The sequence below is a fragment of the Rattus norvegicus genome, chromosome 1 (assembly GCF_021556685.1).
Source record: "Rattus norvegicus strain SHRSP/BbbUtx chromosome 1, alternate assembly SHRSP_T2T, whole genome shotgun sequence".
NCBI classification, from domain to species: Eukaryota; Metazoa; Chordata; class Mammalia; order Rodentia; family Muridae; genus Rattus; species Rattus norvegicus.
In genome coordinates, this window is record NC_141534.1 from 198,984,946 (window position 1) to 199,011,692 (window position 26,747).

The 26,747-nt window shown below is 43.5% G+C and overlaps 1 protein-coding gene across 1 annotated transcript in view; it reads left to right on the plus strand.

Moving 5' to 3' along the window:
* Window positions 1–26,747, plus strand: part of Dmbt1l1 (deleted in malignant brain tumors 1 like 1) — a 134,446-nt gene that overhangs the window by 92,750 nt on the left and 14,949 nt on the right. The window contains exons 36-60 of the mRNA NM_001447286.1: window positions 647–688; window positions 2,128–2,442; window positions 3,867–3,911; window positions 4,892–5,206; window positions 6,709–6,738; window positions 9,761–9,802; window positions 10,519–10,557; window positions 11,585–11,623; window positions 11,729–11,767; window positions 12,429–12,467; window positions 13,989–14,027; window positions 14,636–14,668; window positions 14,765–14,803; window positions 14,968–15,003; window positions 15,134–15,178; window positions 16,882–16,917; window positions 17,016–17,054; window positions 17,688–17,726; window positions 18,049–18,093; window positions 19,555–19,590; window positions 22,231–22,266; window positions 22,562–22,606; window positions 23,820–23,858; window positions 23,947–23,985; window positions 24,127–24,171. Of these exons, the coding sequence (NP_001434215.1) occupies window positions 647–688; window positions 2,128–2,442; window positions 3,867–3,911; window positions 4,892–5,206; window positions 6,709–6,738; window positions 9,761–9,802; window positions 10,519–10,557; window positions 11,585–11,623; window positions 11,729–11,767; window positions 12,429–12,467; window positions 13,989–14,027; window positions 14,636–14,668; window positions 14,765–14,803; window positions 14,968–15,003; window positions 15,134–15,178; window positions 16,882–16,917; window positions 17,016–17,054; window positions 17,688–17,726; window positions 18,049–18,093; window positions 19,555–19,590; window positions 22,231–22,266; window positions 22,562–22,606; window positions 23,820–23,858; window positions 23,947–23,985; window positions 24,127–24,171 (1,536 nt within the window). The remainder of the gene's footprint in view (window positions 1–646; window positions 689–2,127; window positions 2,443–3,866; window positions 3,912–4,891; window positions 5,207–6,708; window positions 6,739–9,760; window positions 9,803–10,518; window positions 10,558–11,584; window positions 11,624–11,728; window positions 11,768–12,428; window positions 12,468–13,988; window positions 14,028–14,635; window positions 14,669–14,764; window positions 14,804–14,967; window positions 15,004–15,133; window positions 15,179–16,881; window positions 16,918–17,015; window positions 17,055–17,687; window positions 17,727–18,048; window positions 18,094–19,554; window positions 19,591–22,230; window positions 22,267–22,561; window positions 22,607–23,819; window positions 23,859–23,946; window positions 23,986–24,126; window positions 24,172–26,747) is intronic.

Sequence of the window (26,747 nt, forward strand, 5' to 3'; positions counted from 1 at the left end):
TGTATTTCCTGCCTGGTGACTAGAGTCTACCAAAAGTCTACCAAAACCACTAGGCTTCTCTTCTGAACTAGAAATTATTTTTTGATAATTCTTTGATCTCTAGATTGTTCTAGAAGATCAGGACCCAGGGCTATTTCCCAGTCTCCGGGGGCCTGCCATGCACCCAGGAGAAAGGTGTTCTAAAATTAACATATTGGTTTGTCTTCCCTTCTGCACACAAGCACCACATTTCAGCAGGAAAGTATGACACCAGCTTTTGATCCAAGATACTCATGCAGCAGAGGCCTTAGCAGGCCAATGTTCAGATGGTCCTAGAGGCAGAGGAACCTGGGGATAAGGGCTCCTGCTCTGTCTGCAGTGTGTGCTTGGAACCTGGGATGGAGCTGATCTGACAATGAAGTCCCTGCTATGAGGCCGGAGCTCATGATCCCAACATGAATTTAATGTCTCCTTCTTACTTAGAATAATGAGCACATACATGCATGAGTCATTATCACCATTTAAATGGAAACTATTTGATTGGCTACTTGGTGGGGTTTAAAGGCAAACTCTCTGAAATGATTTGGGTGACGCTTAAGAGTATGAGGTAGCATTTTCTTTGCTTCGGATGTATCTGTGGTGACTTTCTCCCATTCTTCCTGTGCAGCTACTCCAGCTCCTGAGGAACATCCACACGATTTGCATCCAGGTACTTTCCTACTCTTACAGCCTGTGAATCTCTCAGGCTGATTGTGACTAACGGAAAACACACAAACAAGTCTGGGGAGACAGCTCAGTAGGTAAAGTGCTGGCCAGCCAAGCACAAGGATCTGGTTCAGTCTCGAGAGCCCAGGCATGGCGGCACAGGCTTGCAATACCAGTTTGGGACAATGGGGACAGACAGATCCCTGGGAATTTCTGGCCAGTCAGTCAAAACAAATCAGCCAGTTTCAGAAAAAATCTGAGGTAGTAGGTATCCTGAAGAATGAATCTGGGATTAATCTGGTCTATAAACACACACACACACACACACACACACACACACACACACACACACACACACTCTCACACACACACTCACATACACTCACACACACTCACACACACATACACACACGCTCACACACACAAACTCACACACACAAACAGACATACAGACACACATACAGACACACACACAGGCGGACACACAGGCGGACACACATGGGGAGAAGGGAAGAGTTAGAGAAAGAACATTATTTTCATGGTCTTGATGCTACAAAACAAAGAAGCTCAGTAAAGCTTCTGGCATGTGCCTTCTATTAAGGGTTTTGCTTGTTTTTAAAGGACAGTCAGTTTACTCGCCTCAACTGCAGCATCCGATGTTCCAAGGCTGGGGTCCACGCTGTGCTCTAGTGAACCCTTGCAAAGAACCCTCCCCAGTCCTGAGGGTTCAGACTATGAATCTGCTTTAGTTCAGAGGGTCTTTTCCACACTTTGCCTCCGGGGTGCTGTACCTGCTTTGATGAATAGGTTACAGCTTTCTAGTTTCAAGTGATGAACAACTACATGTATCTTGTCGATTCCATCCTGCCTGAGAGAACCGAGCTAGACATACAGTCTGAGCCCTCACATGCAGATGCATTGTTTTCAGCCTTTAGAAAGTGATTTTCTGAAGAAGAAATAAAATGACCCTAGCATCAGAGAGCCCTGGACATGGTACCAAAGGCCTGGAAACCCCAGCTACTTGAGAGAATGAGACAGGAGGATTGCATGTTCCAAGCCTACCTGGGAGTGAGGTCTAGTGAGATCCTTAATCTCAAAAGAAATGCTTTTTTAAAAAAACAGCCAGGGAACAGCTCTGTGGAAGAATGATATGTTTAGGTACATCTTCCTCAGTGCTCTAGCATCTGTGGCCTCCAGTCCATAACCAAACTGCCCAGGACAGCAATCCAGCACAGGTAGAAACACTTTAAATTTCCAGTACAGAAAGTGGTTGTATGTATTCCTTTGGGTAGATAGATATCCCACATCTGCACAGCCCTTCATAGACAGGTACATGTTACCCCAACAGCAGGCTGCACACCAGGCTAGGATTCTCCAGCTTGATGCGCTGTCCCCCTTGAGCACTGAAGGACCCTCAGCTGACTTGGTTCTTGGCTCCCGCAGATCTGCAGCTGGTGAGGCTGTCCGATGGGAGAAGCCAGTGTGAGGGCCGCGTAGAAATCTACTTCAATGGGACCTGGGGGACCGTGTGTGACGATCTTTGGGGCATACAGGCTGCCCAAGTAGTATGTCAACAACTGGGCTGTGGGGCAGCCCTGGCAGCCCCCAGGAGCAGTCTATTTGGGGATGGCTCTGGCCCCATCTTCCTAGACGACGTGAGATGCCTGGGCACAGAAACCAACCTGGGGCACTGCCACCACCTCGGCCTTTCTGTGCACAACTGTGAACACCACGAGGATGCAGGCGCCGTCTGTTCAGGTACCTCATCTCTTCTGGAACTTTATTTTCCTCCCAAGCAACAAACCAGGTAGAACAGCAAGGAAGGCACAGGGTCCCTGTTGAGGCACACTTGTCCTGGCTTTTGTGTTGAGAGTGTCATGCACACTTGGACTCCAACGGCCATCAACATCGGCCACCCTAGTGTCAGGAAATAGGTGTCCATAGTCCTTTGTCACAGCCGGCTCCCCAGACCTTACACATGGAAATCCTATAAGCAACAATGTGCCTGCCGTAGGGCCATTAAACCCCTGGGAATGGTCCTTCTGTGTGCATGGAACTCTTGAGACTGCACGATGAGATTTCAGACGGCTTGACTATGCACATACTTTCCTCGTGCACTTCCCACGACCGGACTTTCTTGCTACAAGGAACAAATTTAGGTAACCACTCAAAAAAACCTTGACCAAAAAATCCTATAAAAGAGAGGAAGGAGAGAGTAGGAACCAGAAGGGTCAAGGACACCATAAAAAAACTCATAGAATTAAATAGTCTGGCTTCATAATGGCTCACAGAGACTGAACTGCCAACCAGGGAGCCTGCGTGGGTCTAACCTAATACCCCTGCCTATATGTTATGGTGGCATAGGTTGGTCTTCTTGTGGGACTCCTAACAGTGGCAGTGTTGGCTGTCTCCGATGTCTTGCCTGTGTTTCCTGCACCCTTTCCTCCCACTGGGTTGCTTGGTCCAGCCTTGATATGAGGGGAGGTGCCTACTCTTACTGCAACTTAATATGCCATGGTTTGTTGATATCCCTGGGAGGTTTGCCCTTTTCTGAAGGGAAACAGAGGAGTGGTGGATTGTGGGGGAGAGGGGAGATAGGGAGAAAGGAGCTGGGAGGAGAGGAAGCTGGGGAAATTGTGGTTCGGATGCAATACATGAGAGAATAAATTTTAAAAATTTTAAAAATCTTGATCACTAAAACCTTGTTTTGTTATTAATTAATTGCTCCACCCCTGGACCTCACCACTGCCTGGTACACCTCATTCTTCACCTCCCAGAGGGCCAGGCAGAGGTGAGGCCGGGAGATTGTGTGAGGATCAAGGTGGGGAGAGGCTGCATCTCCTCCACTCTGTCAGTTTGCTGGTTACCTTGTTCTGTTGTGTCTGAAGAGTTAATTTCATGGTGCCAGGGATTAAAAACTCTAAGTTAAAATGTTTGTGTCCATTCCTATTCTGTGGTCACAGATCCCCTAAGTGCCACCTGCCTATCAGGTTGAGAGATGTTCCCAGTGGGTATTAGTAAGTCAGGTGAGGGAAGGTTGGTGGCTCCAAGGCATTGTCAGCATGAGCGGGCTATAGCATGTGACCACACATGGGCATGATGAGGATTCGTGCCCACTCGGTTTGTGGTATTTTACCGGACGAACCCCCACTGATGTCAGGGCTTCTGATTTTCTCTTCCAGCTGTTGGTGTTGCCTCAGCTCCAGCAGGAGTGGTTCCCAAAGCTGGTAAGATTCTCATTGCATTTCCCTCCTGATTATCAGACCTTTCTGGGGACCTCCCCAAGTTTATAGCCTGTACTATCACTGGCTACCTAGAGCTCATCCTCTCTGGGAAGCAAAGGAGAAGGTGAACCAGAGGAGAGTCTCCTCATATAGACTGCCGCCACTTGTCATCCCCCAGCCTTTCGGATAATTTTAACTTTGGACTTGCACCAAGAAACAAGCTTCTAAAATGGACAAGCCTGAGCTTAGCATGGTTAACAGGAATACTGATGGGATTTGGATCCAAGGATATGATAATCATTGGAATAACTATAACATCTTTTTAGTCTAGAGATAAGAAATCAGAATTAGCCAGAGAAAATAAGTCACTGCACCTCGGACCGTTAATATGGTGTAGTCCTGTGGTGCTCAGAGGCAGAAAGCCAGGGTTCCTACAGTTCTGAGATTTAGAGGGATAGTATTTTTCCTTTTCTTTTCTTCCTTAGTTAATTCATTTATTATTCCCTTTACATCCTGATTGAGTCTCCCCTCCCTCCTCTCCTTCCAGTCTCACCCTCACACTCCCTTCCCCTTATCCTCCCTTCTCCTCTGAATGGAAGCCCCGCCCCCCTGCAGCTTGCACCAACCACAGTGGCACAACAAGGTGCAGCAGGACTAGCTGCATCCTTTCCCACTGAGACCAGACAAGGCAGCCCAGCTAGAGGAAAGGGATCCAAAGTGGGGTAACAGAGTCAGTCAGCCCCAATTCCAATTGTCAGGGGACCCACATAGAGACCATATTACATATGCGTAGAGGCCTATGTCCAACCCATTCATGCTCTTCATCGGTTCAGTCTCTGTGAGTCCCTATGGCCCCAGGATAGTTGACTACTTTTAGATCTTCTTGCGGTGTCCTTGACCCCTCTGGCTCTAGAGGGATAGTATTAAGAACTAAAGAAAAGCCCACCATGACACTCCAGGACTAACCTCTGTGTCTTCCCCAGACTCGCTTATAATCAGGTTGGTGGATGGAAAAAATCGATGTGAAGGGAGAGTGGAAGTCCACCACAATGGCACGTGGGGCACTGTTTGTGATGACCTCTGGGACATCGAAGACGCCCATGTGGTGTGCCAGCAACTGAACTGCGGGAAGGGTGTCAGTGCCCTTGGGAGTGGCTACTTTGGAGAGGGTGTAGGCAGCATCTTCCTGGACGATGTGAGGTGCCAGGGCAATGAGACCTCGCTAAGCCAGTGCCACCACCCAGGCTTGTCTGTCCACAACTGTGGCCACCATGAAGATGCCAGTGTCATCTGCTCAGGTATTCGCTGCTGTCTTAGCAAGTGATCCTTGATGAGGGGACCGGAAGTTATCTTTGGGACATTTGGATGCTGCTGGGGTCTGCTAATCATGCCCAAGGCGCTATCTCAGCCTTCCAAGGCTTGCTGGGGCAGCTGTGCATAATGTGTGGTGTAACAGCCCCACTCTCTACCCTGTCCTTCCTCCTGCCCATCACTCCTCAGTATGTCATACATTACACGATGCCCATGAGTTCCCCTTAGAGTCTGCAGATTTGACCGTCCTAAGGACTCTCTGGGTGCTCTGTCCACTAGCCACGACAGTAATGGCCTTTTCCTTATATCATCTGCTTTGAGCGCTGAGACTGACTATCAGTACTGGCCTTGAGTGCGAACACAATCCTGTTTCTCTTTCTTCGTTTAAACTGTCTCCTTGTGGCCTCTCATCCAGGGTGGTTTCCTGTTGGTTTGTTTGTTTGTTTGTTTGTTTCATTCAGCAAAGTTTATGGATTATGTTTTCCTTTGCTGCGCCCCAACATAAAAGAGAAGAAAATCAGATGAAATGAAAATAACCCTGGCCAAGAATCTCTTAAATGGGGCAGGGACTAATATAAGAGAATTTAAGTAATTCTTCTGTTAGTTAATATGTATTTCTTCTTAGATTTTACTTATCCTTTGACAATTTCAGTCAATGTATCTTGATCATATCCATCTCCAGTTCCCCCCTCTACTTCCCATGAATAGCTGGATGCCACCCAACATGTCCCTTCCCCCCTTTCTGGTCTTTCCCTTTTTGCTTTCTTTTTTTCTGTAATCCGCAGAGTTCAATTAGGGCTGCCTGCTGGTACACTGGTGATCTTGTTGGCTCTATTTTGAACACACAGGCACAACTGCAGTGAGTCATGAGGGTCACAGCCGTGCAATGCCCAGAAGACATGGTGCCCCCCCACCCCAGCTCTTACATTCTTTCTGTCCCTCTTCTCAGTATTCCCTGGGCTCCCATTTAGAGCTAAGCACTCAATAATCGCTTATTCTCAGGACTTCGACCATGTCAACTGCCTGTTTAATTTGTATTTCACACGCACTGTATACTTCACTGTTGTAAGGGATTGTTTTCTGAGGTGTTCAGACACCTCAGAGATATGTTGCCATGGTTGCTGGGCATAATTGAGGAGTCAATGTTATTCATCTAAGGGTCAAAGTGAGAAGGCGCCTAGTCATGTGTCATTCTGCAAAACATCCTCCTCATTGCACCAAAGAAGTGGCCTTTCTGACCCCTCCCAGAGAAACAAACTGTCCCCCTAGACAATGAACGTTTCTCACTTCCTGCCTTCACATATCCCTCTCTATTTCAGCCTTAGCCAAAACAAACAAACAAACAAACAAACAAACAAACAACACACTCTGCTTTTTGGTTTAGTTTCTCATTCCAGAAGCTGCTTGGGTGGCATTTTAACATAGCTCATGTGTCCACCTTTCAAAATAAAAATGATCTCCTAAGTTTCTCTTTGCTTTTCCTTTTCAGCATCAGACACAGAAAGGCCAACTTCACTGGGTAATGTTTCTTTCTTTACTGTTTTCTCTACATCAGGTATGTATAGATTGCCTTACCTGTGATTGAGGTCTGTGTGTCATATGAAATGACAGGCTGTGACTGGGATGTAGCTCGCTTGGCAAAGTGCTTGTGTAAAATGTATAGAGCCCCGCATTTGATCCCAGCCTAGCATGTGGCTTATAATCACACATCCAGGAAGCAGAGGTGGGAGGATCGGAAGCTCATTGGCCACAAGTGAATTTGAAGACAATCTGAGCTACATGAGATTTTGTCTCCAAAAAATTATATAGGAAAGGGGAGAGTGTACCTTAAATTCGTATCAAAGTAACATGTTTCTTCATTCATTAACTGAAAAAGTTAACTGGACTAGAGTGCAATACAGTATGTCTTCATACAGTACGTCTCACGTGTGTGTGAGCATGTGTATTGGGGGAATATGTATACCTGTGCTTGTGGACTCCAGCAGTTAGCATCAGGTGTCTTCTGCAATCACTCTCTGCTTTATTTTTTGAGGCAGGGTCTCTCACTGAACCAAGCTGGCTGGGTAGTGAGCCCCAAGGATCTGTCTCTTTCAGCCTTGCCAGGGCCAGCTCTTAGGTACATACTGGGATCCAGGTCTGCATACCTATGTGCAAACCAACTGAGCCATCTCTGTGGCTCCCTCTCCCTTCCTTTCCTACTCAATACCTGGTGTCTGAGATAAAGCTACCCTGGTGTAGCTGCCCTCCTATTCTCATTACGGTTGATACCTAAGGTCTTCAATCTGTTTTTGTAAGACTTTGGACATCTCAGACAAAACTCCAGTCTACATTTTGATAACATGATGTAGAGACACAAGTTTCTAGCATGTTTACAGGGCCAGACACCAATTCAGTGATATGGAAACAAGGAGGAAGAAATGGCATAGCTGGATGTGCAGGGAGAAATACCAGATCACTCTTTTGAATACAGCCTATCAATATATTAAGTTTTGTGAAAAGTCCTATAGTAATGGAGCTTTTGAATTTTTGGTTGAACACAATTTTGCTCAGATCTCTCTCACTGAAAGGAAAGCCTTGAGTAGCCATAGAGTAACCATGCTGTACCCTGGATCCCAGGGTCAGAGAACCCAGGGTTATGCTCTAACTCAGCGTTAGCCACTGGCTAATGATCCACAGGATCCCTTACTCCTCAGAGAACAGGAAGATAAGGCCTCAAAGCTATGTCCTGGGGACTGAGTGGTCTATGTTGTTCAGGGCATAGTTATAGGAACTCCTCATGGATATGAGCACTGCTGTGTGCTGGGTCTATAGTTCCCAACTATAAGCCCTTCTCACTTTATACCCTCTTGTAAATATCCTACGTGACAAGTTGGGTCTCATTCTAGAGCTTGTGTTGATGAGCACACACTTAAATAGGTTAGAAATATATAAGGAACCGCTCAAATTCCCTCTGAAATATAAATAGTTACAAAAATGGTATGTCATTCATGTTTCTGAAATTGCAAAGCCATCTTCCATGCTTAGTAAAAAATTAACCTTGAAAGCAAATCAGCAAATCAGTTTGTGCTGAACATGTGGGGTGTGCCCAAGTGTCCCAGGATATGACAAATTAAGTATGACACCATTGCAGCTCAGCATTTTACAAGGGCTGAAAGAAACCCCAGATAGGGAACCTACTGACACTCTTAAGAATTGAAATTCAGATCACCTTATGAAATTCAGGTTTGCCTATGAGTATCGAAATTACCTTTCACTCTACGGTTTTCTCCTTTTCAAATTTGTGTATAGTTCTCACATATCTTCATTGTACACAACACTGTGTTATATAAAAACACTTCCACACATGTATATACTGCACATAAGCTTGTCCCCTCTCCCCTCTCATACTATTTCCCCTCCCCTTTCTTACTCCTGCCAGTTGGATCCTCTGGACAGCTTCCTGTCTCCTTTCGTACTGCATGAGCACACATGCCCTTATCCATCTATATGGAGGGAAGCATGATGTCACCTGTCATCTTGAGACTACCATCTTTCCAGTTGTGTCCGTGTCCTGCAAATGGCATGATTTCCCTTGTTAGCCCCATGTTTTAAAAGCAGAGGGTCTTATATAAGAACCCACACATCCAGCTCTTTTCTCCTCTGTGCCAGGGGTCAACTACAGGACCTCATACCAGTTACTTACTCCCAAGCTACACCCCTGGTCCAAAATTTTTAGCTTAGGCCAAAAAGAATACTCTCAACATGACTAACGGTTATGTGCATTTCATTGGGACAATTGGCTGAGGCTGAGCAGAGAGGGCTACACTGCATATAGGCACAGGCCTTCCCATCTCCCCCTGGCCCTTCCACGTGTGTTCAGCTCTGTAGGCATCTCCATTTCCGTGTCTCTCAGGAGTTTACTGAGCATTCCACTCACCTGGGATTCTGTTTAAATGTAGATTTGCACACAAGAGCTTGCATTTCTTTTTCTTCTTGTTTTATTCTTGTGTGTGTGACTATTTTGTTTGCATGACTGGATGTGCACCATGAGTATGCCTGCTGCTGGCAGAAGTCAGAAGAGAGCCTCAGATTTCCCAGAAATGGAGTTATGAGTGTTTGTGAGCTACCATGGAGGGCTGGGAACCAAAAGTAGTTCAGCTTCAAGATCAGTAAGTGCTCTTTAACCTCAGGAGTCTGGATTTCTAAAAGCAGGTCCCAGACGCTGCAGAGCTGCTGGATAGACCTTCCCATGCAGTAGCTGAAGGGCAGAGATTCAGGAGTCGCCCCAGGCCACACAGTCTGTTACACAGACACTGGGAGCCAGATCTCTTGGCTCCAGCCCCATGCTTTGCTACCACTAACTCCCTTTAACTTTATGAAACAAAAATAAATAAATAAACAAACAAACAAATAAATAATAAAAAAGAGGAAATCCAATGGGAACAAAACAGAACCAAATGTATTGGGACACATTTGTGTGCGGGGTCATTTATTTTTACAAAAAAACTTGATTGGCAGGGATGACATTTAATTACAATTTTCTTACCCTTCTGGATCAACAGTTCCTACCTCAAACCCAGCCACAGTTTGGGTCCCTGCAACTGGTAAGTTTTCTGCTCGTTTTTCTACTCACTTCCTATCAGGGATAAAATGATGTTGAAATTCTGTCAAAATAGCACAGTTTTACTCCTGGTTCTTCGAGAGTCATTTAGCAGAAATAGACAAGATCCCAGAAGTATACCAAGAGAGCCTCTGTGCAGCCAAGTCAAGACCCCACGTTCATGCTCAAGTCCAAGTGCTTGCATTCATGTTGGGGCATCCTACAAAGCCTCTCTCACAACCTGCCAGTGTGTTGTTCGTTTTTGCAATGCTCTTAGTACTTGACAAGCTGGCCTTCCTACCAACTGCACATTAGGAAAAACATAGGTGAATAGTGGGGTATACGGACAGGTAGGGCTAGCCCCACTCTGGCAGTGACAGGGATGCCCACTTACTCTGCTGTCCTTTGAGATACCTCACTATATCTTGTGCTATATATTGTACTGTATCATAATACAAAGAGAGTGATATTCTTCCCAATGAGTCTGGATCATGTAAGTAGCAGGTTTCATCTCTGGAAAGACTTAGTTTACAGCACCACGGAGTGTGCTTTGAATTTGGGTGTTTTAACCAACTCAGAAAGACATGAAACAATAATGTTCCTCATACCAGTTTCCCCAACAACAAAGGCAGATGGCATTGACAGTGGGATGTAGTGTAACCAGAAAAGGAGTAAAACCTTCCCATCAGTTGACTGATGTTCCTTTGTGTTTCATATCAGGCAGCACCACCGCTGTGGTAGAAGTAACTCCTTTATCTGGTAAGGGCCTCTGCCCACCACACTGCACAGGTAGAAAGGACAGCGGGGTGGTTGCCATGACACTGGGGCTAAATGAGAACAGACTTGAGGGTGGTTATCATTGTCTTTGAGCAGAGTGGCTCATCAAACCAGACCCAGCACTAGAAACAAGGTGATGGGAGGATTAGTAGAACAGAGAGAGCTCCTTAGCCAGGTCAGAATTTCTGATAACACACACATGCATATACACACATGCATACACACACATTCTCTCTCTCTCACACACACACACACACACACACACACACACACACAATACAGAGAGAGAGAGAGAGAGACCACATACACATATGTACCATATCCTTCAACACACAACACCCCATACATACATACACACTCCATCTATAACCACTCCTATGGGTAATTTCAATGCTCTCTTTGGTTCTTGGATATTTGCTTAGATAAATAACCATTACATTGCTGAATCTCCTTGACATTCATTCACCATCAATGGGGCATCCCGTCTCTCTTGTGTTGTTTAATCTAGTGAGATAGAGTACTAACTTACTGTGTTGTATTAAAAAGAGATTTTTAGCTTGTTCAATGATCATATTGACCACAACATAGAGATCAATGAAAGGACATTCATTTCACATATGTATATGCAAGCATATGTGTATTATTTATGTGTATGCAAATGTCTAAGTGTGTGTTCATGTGTATAGTACATATGTGTGCATGTTCATATGCACATGTGCACATGTGTATAGACCACAGAACAATCTCTGATGTCTTTCTCAGAAATGCCAGCCACTTCCTAACAAACAGGAGCTCTCCTGGAGTTCACTGATTAGATTACCCCAGCTAGCCAGCAAGCCGGAGAGATGCTCTTGTCTTTGTCTTCCTGGTGTCAGGATTTAAAGTGCATACCACCAATCCTTTGACCTTTATGTGGGTTCTGAGGATCAAATTCAGGTTCTCATGCTTGGGAGTCATTTCCATGGCCCAAACACTCAGGTAACAATTCCTGCTCTGGATTTGCTTACAGATGTGCCTTTAACCTCCACCGAAGAGGAGAGCTCCTCTGGTAATGCTTTCTGATTGTCATGCCTTTGTGTTTTTATTCCCGTAAAATATCTCCCCCTTTCTATTAAGCAAATGAACCAAGAGTGCCTCTTCTCTTTATCTATAGACACATCTTCAACCTCAACAGAATCAAGCCCTCCAAATGGTAAAGCCTGTTGTGTTGTTTCTTATTGGTCATGTTGTATTTAGAAAGTGATCCTACTTAATGATATTGGCCACAGTGAAAAGATACAGCCAACATGGTTCTGCTTGTTTTTTTTTTTTTTTTTTAGAGCTATGAATTTTTTTTATTAACTTGAGTATTTCTTATTTACATTTTGTTTTTTTTTTTTTTATTAACTTGAGTATTTCTTATATACATTTCGAGTGTTATTCCCTTTCCCGGTTTCCGGGCAAACATCCCCCTCCCCCCTCCCCTTCCTTATGGGTGTTCCCCTCCCAACCCTCCCCCCATTGCCGCCCTCCCCCCATAGACTAGTTCACTGTGGGTTCAGTCTTAGCAGGACCCAGGGCTTCCCCTTCCACTGGTGCTCTTACTAGGATATTCATTGCTACCTATGGGGTCAGAGTCCAGGGTCAGTCCATGTATAGTCTTTAGGTAGTGGCTTAGTCCCTGGAAGCTCTGGTTGCTTGGCATTGTTGTACTTTTGGGGTCTCGAGCCCCTTCAAGCTCTTCCAGTTCTTTCTCTGATTCCTTCAATAGGGGACCTATTCTCAGTTCAGTGGTTTGCTGCTGGCATTCGCCTCTATATTTGCTGTATTCTGGCTGTGTTTTAAAGTATCCTGTTCTCTGGGTTTCTACACAGATGCATCTTCAGTCTCAGCAGAAGAGGAGACATCCTCTGGTAACATTTTCAACTTGAATTTCTGAAGTTAAATATACTCAGTACTTTTAATCTTTCTGTTTTGGCGGTGGTGCTTAGAAGCAAGTTTCTTCTTGTCTTTGTTTATTGATTCTACTTCAGTGCCAGCAGAAGCAACCTCTCCAACTGGCAAAGTCCCCCACGATGTTGTTTAACTACAGAGATGTGCTCATTTTTTAATCTTATTTAATTTTAATGTATTAATATTCATCTTTGATGTTTATTATCATGTTTAAATTATATATAATATGCTTCATTTTGACATTTCATACATTTGTATATACTTTATTTTTATCAGATTTACCCCACTACTCTCTCTTGTCCCCTCCCCCTCCTATTGATCTCCCTCTTCTACTTTCAAGTGGTGTGTGTGTGTGTGTGTGTGTGTGTGTGTGTGTGTGTGTGTGTGAACCAATGAGTATAAATTGGGCTACTTACAAGGGCAGAGAGAGGGGTTATTTGCAGAAGCAGTGGACAGATGTCTAAAGAAAATGTCTCTCCCTCCCTAGCCAACATTTACTGTCTATAACACCTCAGAGAAGGAAAAAGGCTTCATAAGTGCCCCTCTCCATGACAGAGTAATAGTGGGCTCTGTCTTGTCCAGGTCTTGGCACAGGTAGTCTGAAGTTTCGAGAGAGTCATAGGAACACCATGTCCAGAAGACAGCATCCCCAATCACTAGGACCCTTCATGTAGAACTTACCTTCTGCTTTGAAGCTTTCTCTTTCTTCAGATGCAGTATGAGTTGTTATAACTAACCACAAACATAAACGAAACTCACAATCAAACCAACTCCTCATCAACAATGTTCCCTGAGCTTGGAGGGGGTGACGTGGTCCCACTTAGGGCTGAAACTTTAAGTCAGTTGTTATTAACATTTTGAATATCTATGAGCCTCTTCAGAAACCACTATCCACAGCAAAAAGAAGCTTTTTCTGACCAAAGCAGAAACCAGCACCAATCTACAGGCATACACGCAATTATTTAGATGTCAACTTGACAGCCGTATAAATTCCATTTAGCAAAATAACAGCAGTACCTTTCCTACCAGACCTGTCACCTCCTACTCCATGGGCTTTTGACCAGGCGTACAGTATTCGACTCCTAGAGGGCCTTCTCAAATCCAAGCAGAAAAGAGTTGGTTACATCTACAACAGTAATGTCACTCATACATCCACGGGCATCTCTCGCCTGGCAAATCAATAGTACAACATGCAGAATTCAGGAAGACTGTTGGTAACAGGGCTTCTCCAACAGCCTGAAGAATACCATCCAGCACAGTGACAGCTAGCCAGCAAGAAGAAGGCTTACAGCTCAGTTCCGCCCCGATTTCTGTTGACCCAGTAAGCAAAGCATGTGGTGTCTCCAGCCACAGAGATAGACTCCTTATTTGACATGTCATATTTAGAAAATTAATCTGCTTATTTATCATATTGACTACAAAGCAAGGATCTATGGAAAGACACTCATTTGAAAGCATCCTGTCTCTGGGTTTATACACAGATGCATCTTCAGCCTCAGAAGAAGAAGAAACATCTTCAGGTAATGTTTTCTGACTGTCACATTTCTTTAATACAATCAGAGACTTTCTTCTTTCAATTTGGCAACTGACCCCACCTCGATAGGTTTCTTCTACTTTCCATTCGTTATATGTGTCTTCAAGTTCAGAAAGAGACTTCTTCAGCGGGTCAAGTCTCCTATGGTGCCATTTAACTGATGAGAAATTATTCTTATCCGTCATGTTGTATTTAGAAAATGAGCCTACCTAAGGTTCATGTTGACTGCAAAGCAAAGATCAAAGACAATCATTTCTTCTGAACATATGCATGAGTGTTCACATGTGAAGGTGCATGTGTGTGCATAGGTATTATTGTATATGGAGACAGAGAAGGAATAAAACCCACTTCCTTTGGGGCAGGTCTTTCATTAGCCTGGAGTTCACTAATTAGGCTGGAGCAGCTGGCCAGTAAGCCGCATGGATCCTCATGTCTCTGTCTTTCCGCTGCTGAGATTACAAGCACACACCAGCACTCCCAGCATTTTTTATGTAATTTCTGGAAATTTAGCTCAGATTCACAGGCTGGGCCATTCTTCCAGCCCAAGACATTAATTTTAAAGCATCCCATCTTTCTTTCTGGATTTATACACAGGTGTATCTTCATCAGAGGAAGTGGCCTCTTCTGGTAAAGTTTTCTACATTAATTTAAATGCAGTGAGAGCCTTTCTTCCTTCTAATTGGTAAGCAATCTGGATATGCCTCTTTTTATCTTTGTCTATAGACGTTTCTTCACCCTCAGCAGACACAAGTTCTTCAAACGGTAAAGGCCCACATTGCACTGATAACCAATGAGATGAGTTTCTTATTTGTCATGCTGAATTAGACAGTGAACCTACTTAATGACTGCAAGGTAAAGATAGTGAAAACACCCCAAGCATTGTTTTACCCATGTTAGAGCATGCTGTTCTCTGGGTTTCTACACAGATGCATCTTCGGCCTCAGCAGAAGAGATATCCTCTGGTAATGGGTTTCGGGGTTTTGTTTGTGTGTCTGTTTGTTTGACTGTCAAATTTCTTACCAAATGATCAGAGCTCTTTTTCTTTCTCTTTGGAAAGTGGTCATAGACATGTCTTCTTCTCTTCGTTCATAGATATGTCTTCAACCTCGGCAGAAGGGGAGAGTGGACAGTCAACTGGTAAGGCCCCTCACGGTGTTGTATTCCAACTAATGAAATGCGGAGTTTGTCTTTGAGGAATTTTGTTATCATGTATTAATTATACATAAAAGGTTTAATTATGGCATTTTCATACCCACGTCTACTATAGTAACTCTCAACAGGCTATCCTGTTCTCTCACACTCTCTAATTTTGTTTGTCTTCTCAGCTTGGCCATCTTCTCTTCTCATATATTTGTTTCATGAACTAATTAGCTTAATTAAGTTATTAGGAGTTTCCCCAGAAGGGAGTTATTTGCAAGATTGTTGGCAACTTACCAGGGCTACACCACTGAAGAAACTGTCCCTCCCAGCAGCCATTTACTCTAATAGATCCTCAGTGAGGAGTGAGGTCTCATGAGCTCCTCCCTTCTCCATGATGGAATGGTAATGAGACTGATCGTGTGCAGATAATCACAGCGTCTGAGAGCCCACCAACCATATCCACCATACGCCACCTTCCCTCCCTCATGTGCCTTCCTCGTCACCCTCTCATTGTGATACTTCCTGACACTTGGAAGGGGTGATCCAGAGGTCCCCTTCAATGGTGACTTACCATGAGAACATTGACCAGTTATGAGTCTCTTCAATAGCCATCAACCACTGCAAGGAAGAGCTTCTCTGATCAAAGCTGACAGCTACTCTAACCTGCTTGCATGAATATAAACATTTCAAAGGAAAACTGAAAGGCACACCACTTTCACTTAGCAGTACAGCAGAAGTATTTTCCCCACAAAGACATTTCACACCTCCAGGTCAGGTTTTTGGTGCTAGACATAAATTCCCTCCTATGAGGATAAGTTCAACTCTACCTACAAAGGACTTGGCTGCCTCCAGCAATGTGACCCTGACACCACTGGGCATATATGGCCTGAACGGTCAGTATTGCAGTCTGCAGGGCCCACAGCTGAGGTGTGTTGCTGATGACAGTTCTTTCCCAGGAATCTACCTAGTACCTTCCAACACTGTGAGAGCTAGCCAGGGGGAGCAAGCTTCCAGATCAGTTCCAGCTTTAGATCGAGTGCTATCTTCAGCAGCAGAGATGGGCTTCTTATTTGACATTTTGTATTTAGAAGATGCACCTACTTAATAATTACACTGACCACAAAATAAATATCAGTGAAAGCCACCCACTTTAAGGCATCTTGTTCTCTGGGTTTATACACAGATGCATCTTCAGCCTCAGTGGATGCCTCCTCTGGGAATGTGTTTTGACTGTCAAATTTATCAAACATAGAGCTTCTCCTCTTTCTGTTTAGTAAAGGAAGCCAGGTATATCTGCTCCTCTCTTTATATAGAGTTATTTCTTCAGCAGAAGTAAGATCTTCAACTGTTTAGTCCCCTATTGTGATGACGCATACATATGGGTGTGTGTGCACACGCATGCTCATGTGTTGTTCAGGTGCTCTTGTGCCTATGTATACACATATGTGAAGGATGGGTCTCTCATAGGCCTGGAGCTCACTAATTAGCCTGGAGTTTCTGGCCAGAGGCATAAGGTTCCTCTTGTCTCTGCTTTCCCAGTGCTGGGGTCACAAGCCCACACAACTCCAGGCATTTTCACATGGGTTCTGGGAAATGATCTCAGATTCACAAGTCTTCAAGGCAAGTACCTTACCCATGAGCCGTGTTCTCAGTCCATGATGCTCATCCTATAACTCATTGTTTTCTGGCTCTATACACAGATGTGTCTTCAGGCTCTGCAGAAGATACTGCCTCTGGTAATGGTTTCTGCCTGCCATGTTTTTAAATTAGACAAATGACAGGCTTTTCCCATTTGACAAATTATCTAAATATATACATTTCTCTTTGTTTACAGACAGCTCTTCATCCTCAGCAGAATCAGGCTCTCCAACTGGTAATGTCCCCAATATTCTGTTTAGCTAAATGAAATTAATTTACCAGTCATGTTGTAATTTAGACCATGAGCCTATTTAATAATTATATTGACCATAAAATAAAGTCCAGTGACAAAAAAGTCATCTTCTACACACTCGTGGATGCTGTGTTGCATAGAAAGTGTGAGCACCGTTCTTCATGTGTGTATGAACTTAGAGGACAACCTCAGATGTCATCCCCAGGAATGTTTGTCCACTTCCTTTGAGATAAGAGTCTCTCATTGGCCCAGAGCTCACTTATTAGGTCAGAGTGACTGAACACAGAGCTATAGGGATCCTCCTTGCTCTGTCTCCCCAGTGCTGGGAATATAGTGCACACAACCACTTCTCACATTTTTATATGGATTCTACGGATTGATCTTGGGTTCACATATTTGTAAAATAAGCACTTTACCTACCGAGCCATCCTCCCAGTTGGATATACTAATTTTAAGGCATAATATTTTCTGGGTTTATACACAGTTGCATCTTCATCAGCAGAAGATCCCTCCTCTGTAATTTTTCTGCTCGTCACGTTTCTTAAATACATGGAAGTTTTTACTCTTCCTATTTGGCAAATGACCTGGCCATGTCTCTTCTTTCTTTGTCTACAGATAGTTCTTCAGGCTCAGCAGCAGCAAGCTCTTCAAGTGGTAAAGCCCTTCATTGTGCTTCATTGTGCTTCATAGCTAGTGACGAGATTCCTTACTTGCTGTGGTATTTTAGACAGTGACCTGAATATACACATTCATCACAAAGTAAAGTGAGTGAAAACCACCCCCAATATCAGTCCTCATCTCAAAGTATCCTGTTCTCTGGGGTCACACCCAGATCCATCCTGAACTACCACAGAGAACATCTCCTCTGGTGATCTTTTCAACCCATTATATTTCTTAAGTGAAATACAGTCATAGTCTTTCTGGTTCTTGTTTGGAAAGTGATCGCACATCCATTTCTTCTTCTCTGTGATCGTAGACATGTCTTCAACCTCAGAAGAAGAGAAGAGTGGGGAGTCAAGTGGTAAATTCCTTCACTGTGTTGTTTAAACAATGAAATGCTTTTTTACATCTTAGTTATATGTACTGTGCATGCACATGTATGTGCTATACACATGAGTGTGGGTGCCCAAAGTTACCAGAGACTCTGGATCCAACTAGAGCTGGAGTTACAGATGGCTGTGAGCCACCAATGTGAGTGCTGGAAAGTGAACTGGAGTCCTCTGGAAGAACAGCAAGCCGTCTTGACCCTAGAGCAATCTCTCCAGCCCTTCTTTTTCAAAAATAACATTTAATTATACAGAAGAGTGAATTTCATTATGAAATGTTCATAAAGTACATGTTTTGATGATATTCACACCCAGTGCTCTCTCTGGTCCTCCCTCCTCACACTTCTCCTAATCCTATTCCTCTTCCCAGTGATGTCCTCTCCTACTTTAATGCTTTCCATTTTAGGGACCATTGAGTTGATTTGGGTCACTGGAGAAGCATAGTTGAGTGGTTATTTCTGGAAGCGTTGGCAACTTAGCAGTGGCTGTGCCACTGAATAAATGTCTCTCCCTCCCATCACAATCAGTTATTGTATAGACCCTTTGGGGTGGCAGGTTCTCCCACTCCCATGACAATAATTAAAGGCTCAACCTTGGGAGAGTCCGTGTGCAGGTAATTACAGTGGCAGAGAGGTCGTGAGCACAATTGTACCCTCCATACTCATCCCTTCCTCCACCTTTTACACTTGGTTTATTTGTAAAGTTTTTAATGTGTGCTTTGTATTGAAGTACAAGTCATCAGAGCTAACCAAACCTTAAATGAAATTCATGATGAACCTGCTTCCTGTTGCAGGATACCCCCTGATCTCAGAGAGAACACAGAGGTGCCCCATCTAAGGCTGACTATTCAAACCATTTACTATCATTTTGATCAGTTATGAGTCTATACAGAAAATATCACCCACTGCAAAAAGAAGCTTCTGTATCCAAAGCCAGCACTAATCAAATCAGAATTACTTAGATGTCAATATGGCAGGCATATCACATCCATTTAGCAAAACGGCAAACATAGCCTTGCCACTAGAACCTATCACAAACTTTTGATCGGGTTTCTATATGAAATTTCTATGGAGTAGCCTAACATTCATTCAGAAGAGAGTTGGTCACATCTTCAACAGACATGCTGCTCTGACACCAGTGGGCATATATGGCCTGAAGGGTCAGAATTGCAGCCTGCAGAGCTCACAGCCGAGGTGTGCTAATATTGACAGTTCTTTCCCAGGAATCCGCATAGTACCTTCCAAGACTGTGAGAGCTAGCCAGGGGGAGAAAGCTTCTAGATCAGTTCCAGCTTCAGACTGTGTGTCTATCTTCAACAATATAGTTTTCCTATTTGCCATGTTGTGTTTAGAAAATAAATCTACTTAAGTCATATTGGCCACAATGCAAAGGTCAGTAAGACTTTTAAATCAACCTGTTCTCTGGGTTACACACAGATGCATCTTCAGACTCGGCACAGGAGACCTCTTCAGGTAACCTTTTCAACTCATCACTTCTATTGATGTAAACACAATCTGTTATGTGTAATTTAAAAAAAACTTGCTACTGCCTTCCCAGAAGCTCAGTCCGTGCTCCAACCTCTCCAGGTTCCTTTTGCTCCACCTGGCTTAGCCCAGAATCAAACAAAACCAACCCCCAATCCCGGGAAAGGCCGAAGCTGCTGTCCATACTTCACTGATTCCCTTTCGGCTTTTTAGTTCCTCTAGGCTTGAAGCCAGCTACTGCCCTGCCTTTGCCTATGGATAAAAACACTTTAGAAAGCTTTGTTATGGGCTGGAGAGATGGCTCAGTGGTTAAGAGCACTGACTGCTCTTCCAGAGGTCCTGAGTTCGATTCTCAGCAACCACATGGTGGCTCACAACCATCTGTAATGAGATCTGATGCCCTCTTCTGGTGTGTCTGAAGGCAGCTACAGTGGACTTATATATAATAAATAAATAAATGTTTTTTTAAAAAAAAGAAAGAAAGAAAGCTTTGTTATTTTAGAACTTGTCAGAGAATAATCAATCTCCTGCCTTAATCCTATCAGCTAACAGTTAGCTCCTGCCTTCCCCCAGGTCTTACATGATTGATTGTGCTTCTTGTTCCAGAGCCCTCCTCTTTCCCTGGGTCTCTGCGATTCTTCCTAGGACCCGGAAGTCCCACCTTTACCCTTCGTCCAGCAATTGGCTTTGACTTCCTTTATTGACCAAATCAAGAACCAATTAGGGAGCCATATCAACCCCCTACAACATAGCTTTTTTTTTTTTTGACCCAGTTGGTAAGATATAATTACCCACTTAAACATACAAAGCCCGGTACCATCCATCCCTTGAGAACATTAATAACAACCTGTAAATACACAGAGCAGAATCTAACTACTCAGTCTCCATTGTCCTGCCACAGCTTATCTCTCTCTTCTCTTTCTTACCATTCCAGTCTCCTCCCCTTCCTTCAAACTTCTCTCCCACCCATCCTTCCTTCTCCAATGACAGGCCTCCTTCTATCCTGTACCTGCCCCCCACCTGTATTTTACAAATTCAATGGGGGAGAAGTTTCTGGTAAAGTCACCTAATTCCTGAGTAAGTGTCTAGGCAGCTGTCCTTGGAGCAGTGGAATTAGCATCAAAATACAGATAACTCCAGGGAAAACAACAACATTTCTCCCTTTTTGTCCAGTTCAAAAGCCTTTTCACTTATAAATTGAGTACAATTATTACCATTTTACAATTTATAAAGCATATGATACACTCAACATCCAGTTCATCACTGTATCAGTTAAACAGAACACTTAGTTATCAATTCCAGCTTACAAAAGGCTTAAAATCTATATTATATCTTGGCTAGCTTGTATACTATCTGATAACTATCCAATAAAATATGTATATTCAGAGTTAAACAGCCTGATAGGCTATGAGATTATAATCAGTCTTCAACCCCGTCAGAAATCTAAGAATGACCAAATATCTATACACATAGGAAGCCTAACACGGCTTCTAGAACTGAGAGGTTGTAGAGACAAATCTCCTCTAGCACAGTCCCCTGTTAGCAACATGTGAGTCTTCAGCCTTCTGGCCCAAAATCAACTGACAGACTGTTGAAATGCAGATTTGGAAGGGCTGATCACCCTGTCTCGGCAGAGTTTATCAGCCAACTATTCTGCATAATTTGTCCTTTTCTGGACAGTATTGGTCTGCAGATGAAACAGGCAGTTTTGTCCAGTGGCTGCCCAGCCACAAAGTATTGCCTCACCTGGAGGTAGAGATGTTCACAATCTTCATTAAATCCACCAAAGGGGAACTGTTAGGAGCACATATGTCTCAACAAAAGATAAATAACTTTAAATCTCAAATTTTGTGGATTTCTGACGTTTTTGAAAACCATCTACCTATAATGTAAGACAATCTGTACAACATAGCTTTTCCTCTTTCCATTAGGAAAAAACACAGTATAAGTGTGCCCTTCCCCTATGGATTTATAGCTATTCTTCAAGTTCAACAGAAGCAGGCTCTCCACCTGGGAGACTACCTCTTAGTTGTACTTACATATTCAGTTAGTTTGTCATGCTTAAAAAATAACACCAGTTAATGATTATCTTGTCAGAAGATTAAAAATGAAAAAATATCCAGTACGTGTGCATGTGCACATGCATGTGCATGTTCCTGTGTGATAGTGCATGCCTGCTCAGGCGTTCTGGCACCTGTGTGAATGTGGATGTGGATGGTGGGAAACGGTGTTGAGTATTAACCTCAGTAACATCCATCTCCTTTGAGACAGGGTCTCTCACTGGCCTGGAGCTCACTAATTAGGCTAGAGTGACTGGGCTTGGGGTTTCTTTTATCTGTGCCTTTCCAATCACAAGCTCACACAACTCCAGGCATTTTTACATGGGTTCTGGGAATGGATCCTGGATTCACAAGTTCTCAACACAAGTTCTTTACTTACTGAGCCATGCACATAGCCCATGATTTTACGACTCCCTATTTTCTGATTCAATCCAGTCTCTGAAGAAGATTGCTCCTCTGGTAATGTTTTTCTGCCTGTCGTGTTTTTAACGTGTCACTTAAAAAAGGACAGCTCTCTTTTTTTCCTGTTTTGTAAACTATCTCCATGTCTATTTCTCCTTGTCTATAGATAGTTCTTCAGCCTCAGCAGAAGCAAGTTCTCCAGGTAAAGCCCTCTACTGTGCTTTTAACTAATGAAGCAAATGCCTTATTTTCTGTGTTTCATTTAGACAGTAAACTTATTTAAATAACCACATTAATCACAAAGTGAAGTGTGTGAAAACTACCCCAGTACCACTCTACCCATTTCAAAGCATCCTGTTCTCTGGGGTCACGCCCAAGATCCATCCTGAACCACCGCAGAGAACATCTCCTCTGGTGATCTTTCCGACACAATCACAGTTTTTCAGCTTTCTCTTTGGAAAGGGATCCTATGTTCATTTCCTCTTCTCTGTTCATAGACGTGTCTTCAGCCTCAGCAGAAGGGAAGAGTGGAGAGCCAAGTGGTAAGGCCCCTCATGGTGTTGTTTTAACTAAGGATAAGTGCTTTTGTCTTCGCATTAACTATACCTAATAATGAGTGTTGTTGTGACCATTTCACGCGTTGTGCAGTGTGTTTTGATTGTATTCACCTCCATCACCTCCCCTGTGCCTTACTAACTCTGTTCCTCTTCCCAGCTAGGCCCTCTTCTACCTCCGTGTCTTTATGTTATGATCTTATCAGTTTAATTAAGATTGCTTAGCAAAGCGTAGGCAAGGGGTTATACAAACGAGCACAGACAACTTATCAATGGCCACCATGCTGACCAAAGCTCCCCACTCACTCTCCCTCAGCCACCATCAACTACCTGTGGGAGGGGTTAAGCCTCACGAGCGCCCCTTCTTTCCACGATGGATGGTGTTGAGCCCACTCCTGTCTTGTGCAAACAATCACAGCTGCTGATAGCCAAGGGTGCAACATCTATGTTGTGTCTGGCAGATAATGTTCTAAAGCACGCTAGGACTTCCTCCTGCTGTTATGATCTTTCTGCTCCCTCTTCCATGCTGTTTCCTGAGACCCAGAAGGATAATATTGATGTCTCATTGGGGGCACAAAAGTCACTTATTCTCAACACTTTGGCCAACTGTGGATGTCTGCAATAACCACAAACCCTTGCAAAAGCAAACTGCCCTGGTCAAACCCAGCAGCAACGGTAACATACGAACATATCTGTAAGTATTTAGATGCCAACTTGACAGGCACAGTGTGTCCACTCAGCAAGACAACTGCAGAAGCTTCTCCACTCCACCTCCCGAGACCAGGTTTGCAATACTAGATATAAACCCCCTTCTTTAGAGAGGACTTCAAATCCAGTCAGAAAGCATACCAGTCACGCGACTCTTACAGCTGTGAGCACATCATGCCTGGCATGTTAGTGGTGCAGTATTACAGGTTCATAGCTGAGAGAGACTGTGGAAATTCCCTCTCAACAGCCCAGAGAGAACCTTCCAGCACTGTGAAAACTAGCCAGCAGAGAGAAAGCTTCCACTGTTGTCCACACTTCATTTCTTTGGGTTCTGCAACCCAAGAACTTGTGTCTTTGTTAACATTCCTATATTTCTTATTTGTCATCTTGTATTTAGAAAAGAAACCTACTTAATGTTTGTGTTGACCACTAACCAAAGGTCAATGAAAAGAGACCCTTTGTAAAGCATCCCGCTTTCTGTGCTTTTCCACAGATGCATCTTCGACTTCTGCAGAAGAAGAGACATCCTCAGGTGATACTTCCTCTCACTTTCCTTACGTTAAACAACCTTCCTCTAATTGGCAAAGGCATACAATTGTGGGTCTCCTTTCGGTCTCTAGATACGTCTTCAACCTCAGCAGAATCAAGCTCTACAACTGGTAAGTCCCCTGCTTGATGCACTGAGCTGAGCTGCTCATGTGTCATGGTAACTTAGAAAAGGAGCTGAGCAGTCTGGCATCAAATACAGATCTGTGGACGTGTTTGCTTTTTAAATTGCTACTTCTCTGGTTTCTACACAGATACATCTTCAGCCTCAGCATCAGCAGAAGAGTCCAGCTCCTCTGGTAATGTTTTCTGTTGGCACATTTCTTTCTTTTCTTTTTTTTCTTTTTAACCATAATTCATTTTAGTTGCTTATTTTTCTAGTGAGCAAACATAGTGAATAGTTTTAGTGCATCGTTTTTATATACACTTTGATGTTCTCTCTCCCTCTCTCTCTCTCTCTCTCTCTCTCTCTCTCACACACACACACACACATACACACACACACATACACACACATACATACATACACACACACATACACACACACATACACACACATATACACACACATACACACACACATGCACACACACACGCACACACATATACACACACACATGCACACACACACGCACACACATATACACACACATACACACATACACACACATACACATACATATGCACATACATACACACAAATACAATACACACACTGCATATTTTTAGCATTCCATTTTCAGTAAGTCTTCCTCTATTTCATCACATGTGTTCTATTTCCTTCTCCTTTCTTATAATCTCCTTTTCTAAAAAAACAACAAAAAAGAACCTCCTTTTCTCCTCCCACAGCTCCTCTCTGCTGACACTAACATACACACACACACACACACACACACACACACACACACACATATATACACATACATATGATCTGTATATGAGAGAGAATGTAGTATTTGTCTTTCTGATTTTGTTACTTCACATAATATATTTCTAGTTGCATCAATATTCTTCCAGAGTTTGTAATTTAATTTTTATTTACAACTGAATAAAACTCCATCTTGTGTGTATAAGATACATATATATTATATATATAATGTATTATATTATGTGATATATAAATGCTATATATGTAACATTACCCCCCTATCTGGTGATGAGCATGTAGCGACTGAGAACATGGTAGCATACACGTCATTATGCCAGTGTCTCTGTGGTAGGATTTAGATTCCTTTGGGTATACACTCACGCTGGCAGCTGGGTCAGATGATAATTCTCATTTGGTTTTGTGAGACACAGCCACATGATCTTCACAGTAACTTCCACCAGCTGTGAGTAAGGGTACACCCCCACATCGTCATTAGCCTCTGCTCACTTAGTTTCCTAGTGCTAGCCTTTCTGACTGCGTAAAGAGGGAAGTAGTCTGTTTTTTAAAATTTGTGCATGAGTCTGTGTGTGTGTGCATAGATGTGAATGCAAGTGCTGTCTGAGTCCAGAAGAGGGCGTTAGAGCACCTAGCTGGAGGCACAAACAGTTATCCCCCTGATGTGAGTGCCTGAATCTGAGCTTGAGAACTTGAGCAGTACTTGTTCTAACCACTGAGCCACCTCTCCAGTCCTGGAAGTCATCTTACCCTGCATTTTCCTGATGGGTTAACTGTTGAACTAAAAATGTTGACCATTTACCTTTCTTTTCTTTGTAAATTGTCTTATCCCCTTCATCAGTCCAGATATCGACTGGCAGTTTTAAGGTTTAGGGATTTAAATTTTGCAGGTCTTATGTAGTCCAGATAACAAGCACGTGTCTGAATCATAGCTGGAAGAGATTTCCTCCCACTTTGTAGGCTGTGCGTTTACTCCGTTGATAGTTTTTCTTTGGTGTGCAGAAGCTTTTAACTTTCATATAGTCACAGGTTTTTTTCCATTATTTATTTACTCTGCTAATGGAGTCTGTTCAGAAAGGTTTTGCCTAGTTCTCTATCTTTAAATGGAATGTTTCTACCTTGTGAGCGGGACATACAAATCTGATTTCATTCTTCTGTAGATATCCCAGTATTGGCCAGGCTTTTGCTCCCTGTTATATGTTATTTTCTGACCCCAAAGGTTATGATTTTATTTAGCAGGCCTCTTCTCATTGTACAGAAAGTAAAAGTGTTGTTACAACCTTATGAGAGCCACAGATCACTCAGCAATCATAGCTATCCACATGTCAGCAAGAGACTTACATGAAAAATTAATGACCTTAATGGCTTTGCTGGAATTCCCAAGTTTGGTTCCCAAGGTTGGTAATGGAGATTACACTACCAAGGGTAGAGGCTGTCATGGGAACCACTCTTGACTCTGAGCCGATGAGAATCCTGGACTTCTCAGCTTTGATAACCAGCTACCAACGCTACAAACAAGGCCACCAATACCAAATGGTTCTGGTTTTGCAAGTTATTCGGGGTATTAATAATCTCCTTCATCATCTGTTTCTCTCTCCCTCCCTCCACCTCTCCTGCTCTCCCTCCCTCCCTCCACCTCTCCTGCTCTCCCTCCCTCCCTCCACCTCTCCTGCTCTCCCTCCCTCCCTTCCTCCTTCCCTCCACCTCTCCTGCTCACTCTCTAGCATCCCTCCCTCCTTCCCTTCTTCCTTCCACCTTTCCTGCTCGCTCCCTCCCTCCACTTCTCCTGCTCTCTTCCTCATCTTCATCAACTTCCCCATCGTGTCCAAATTCTTCTTCACTGATGACTTTATTTTGTCATCTTCCATATTTTCATCCTCTTTTTCATCAAATTCTTCTTCCTCTCTGTCCTTGTCTTTTCTGTCTCCATCCTCTTCCTCTCTCTTTTTCATGGTAGCATCAACCTCTGTATCTGAGTCAGGGGCTTCCTGG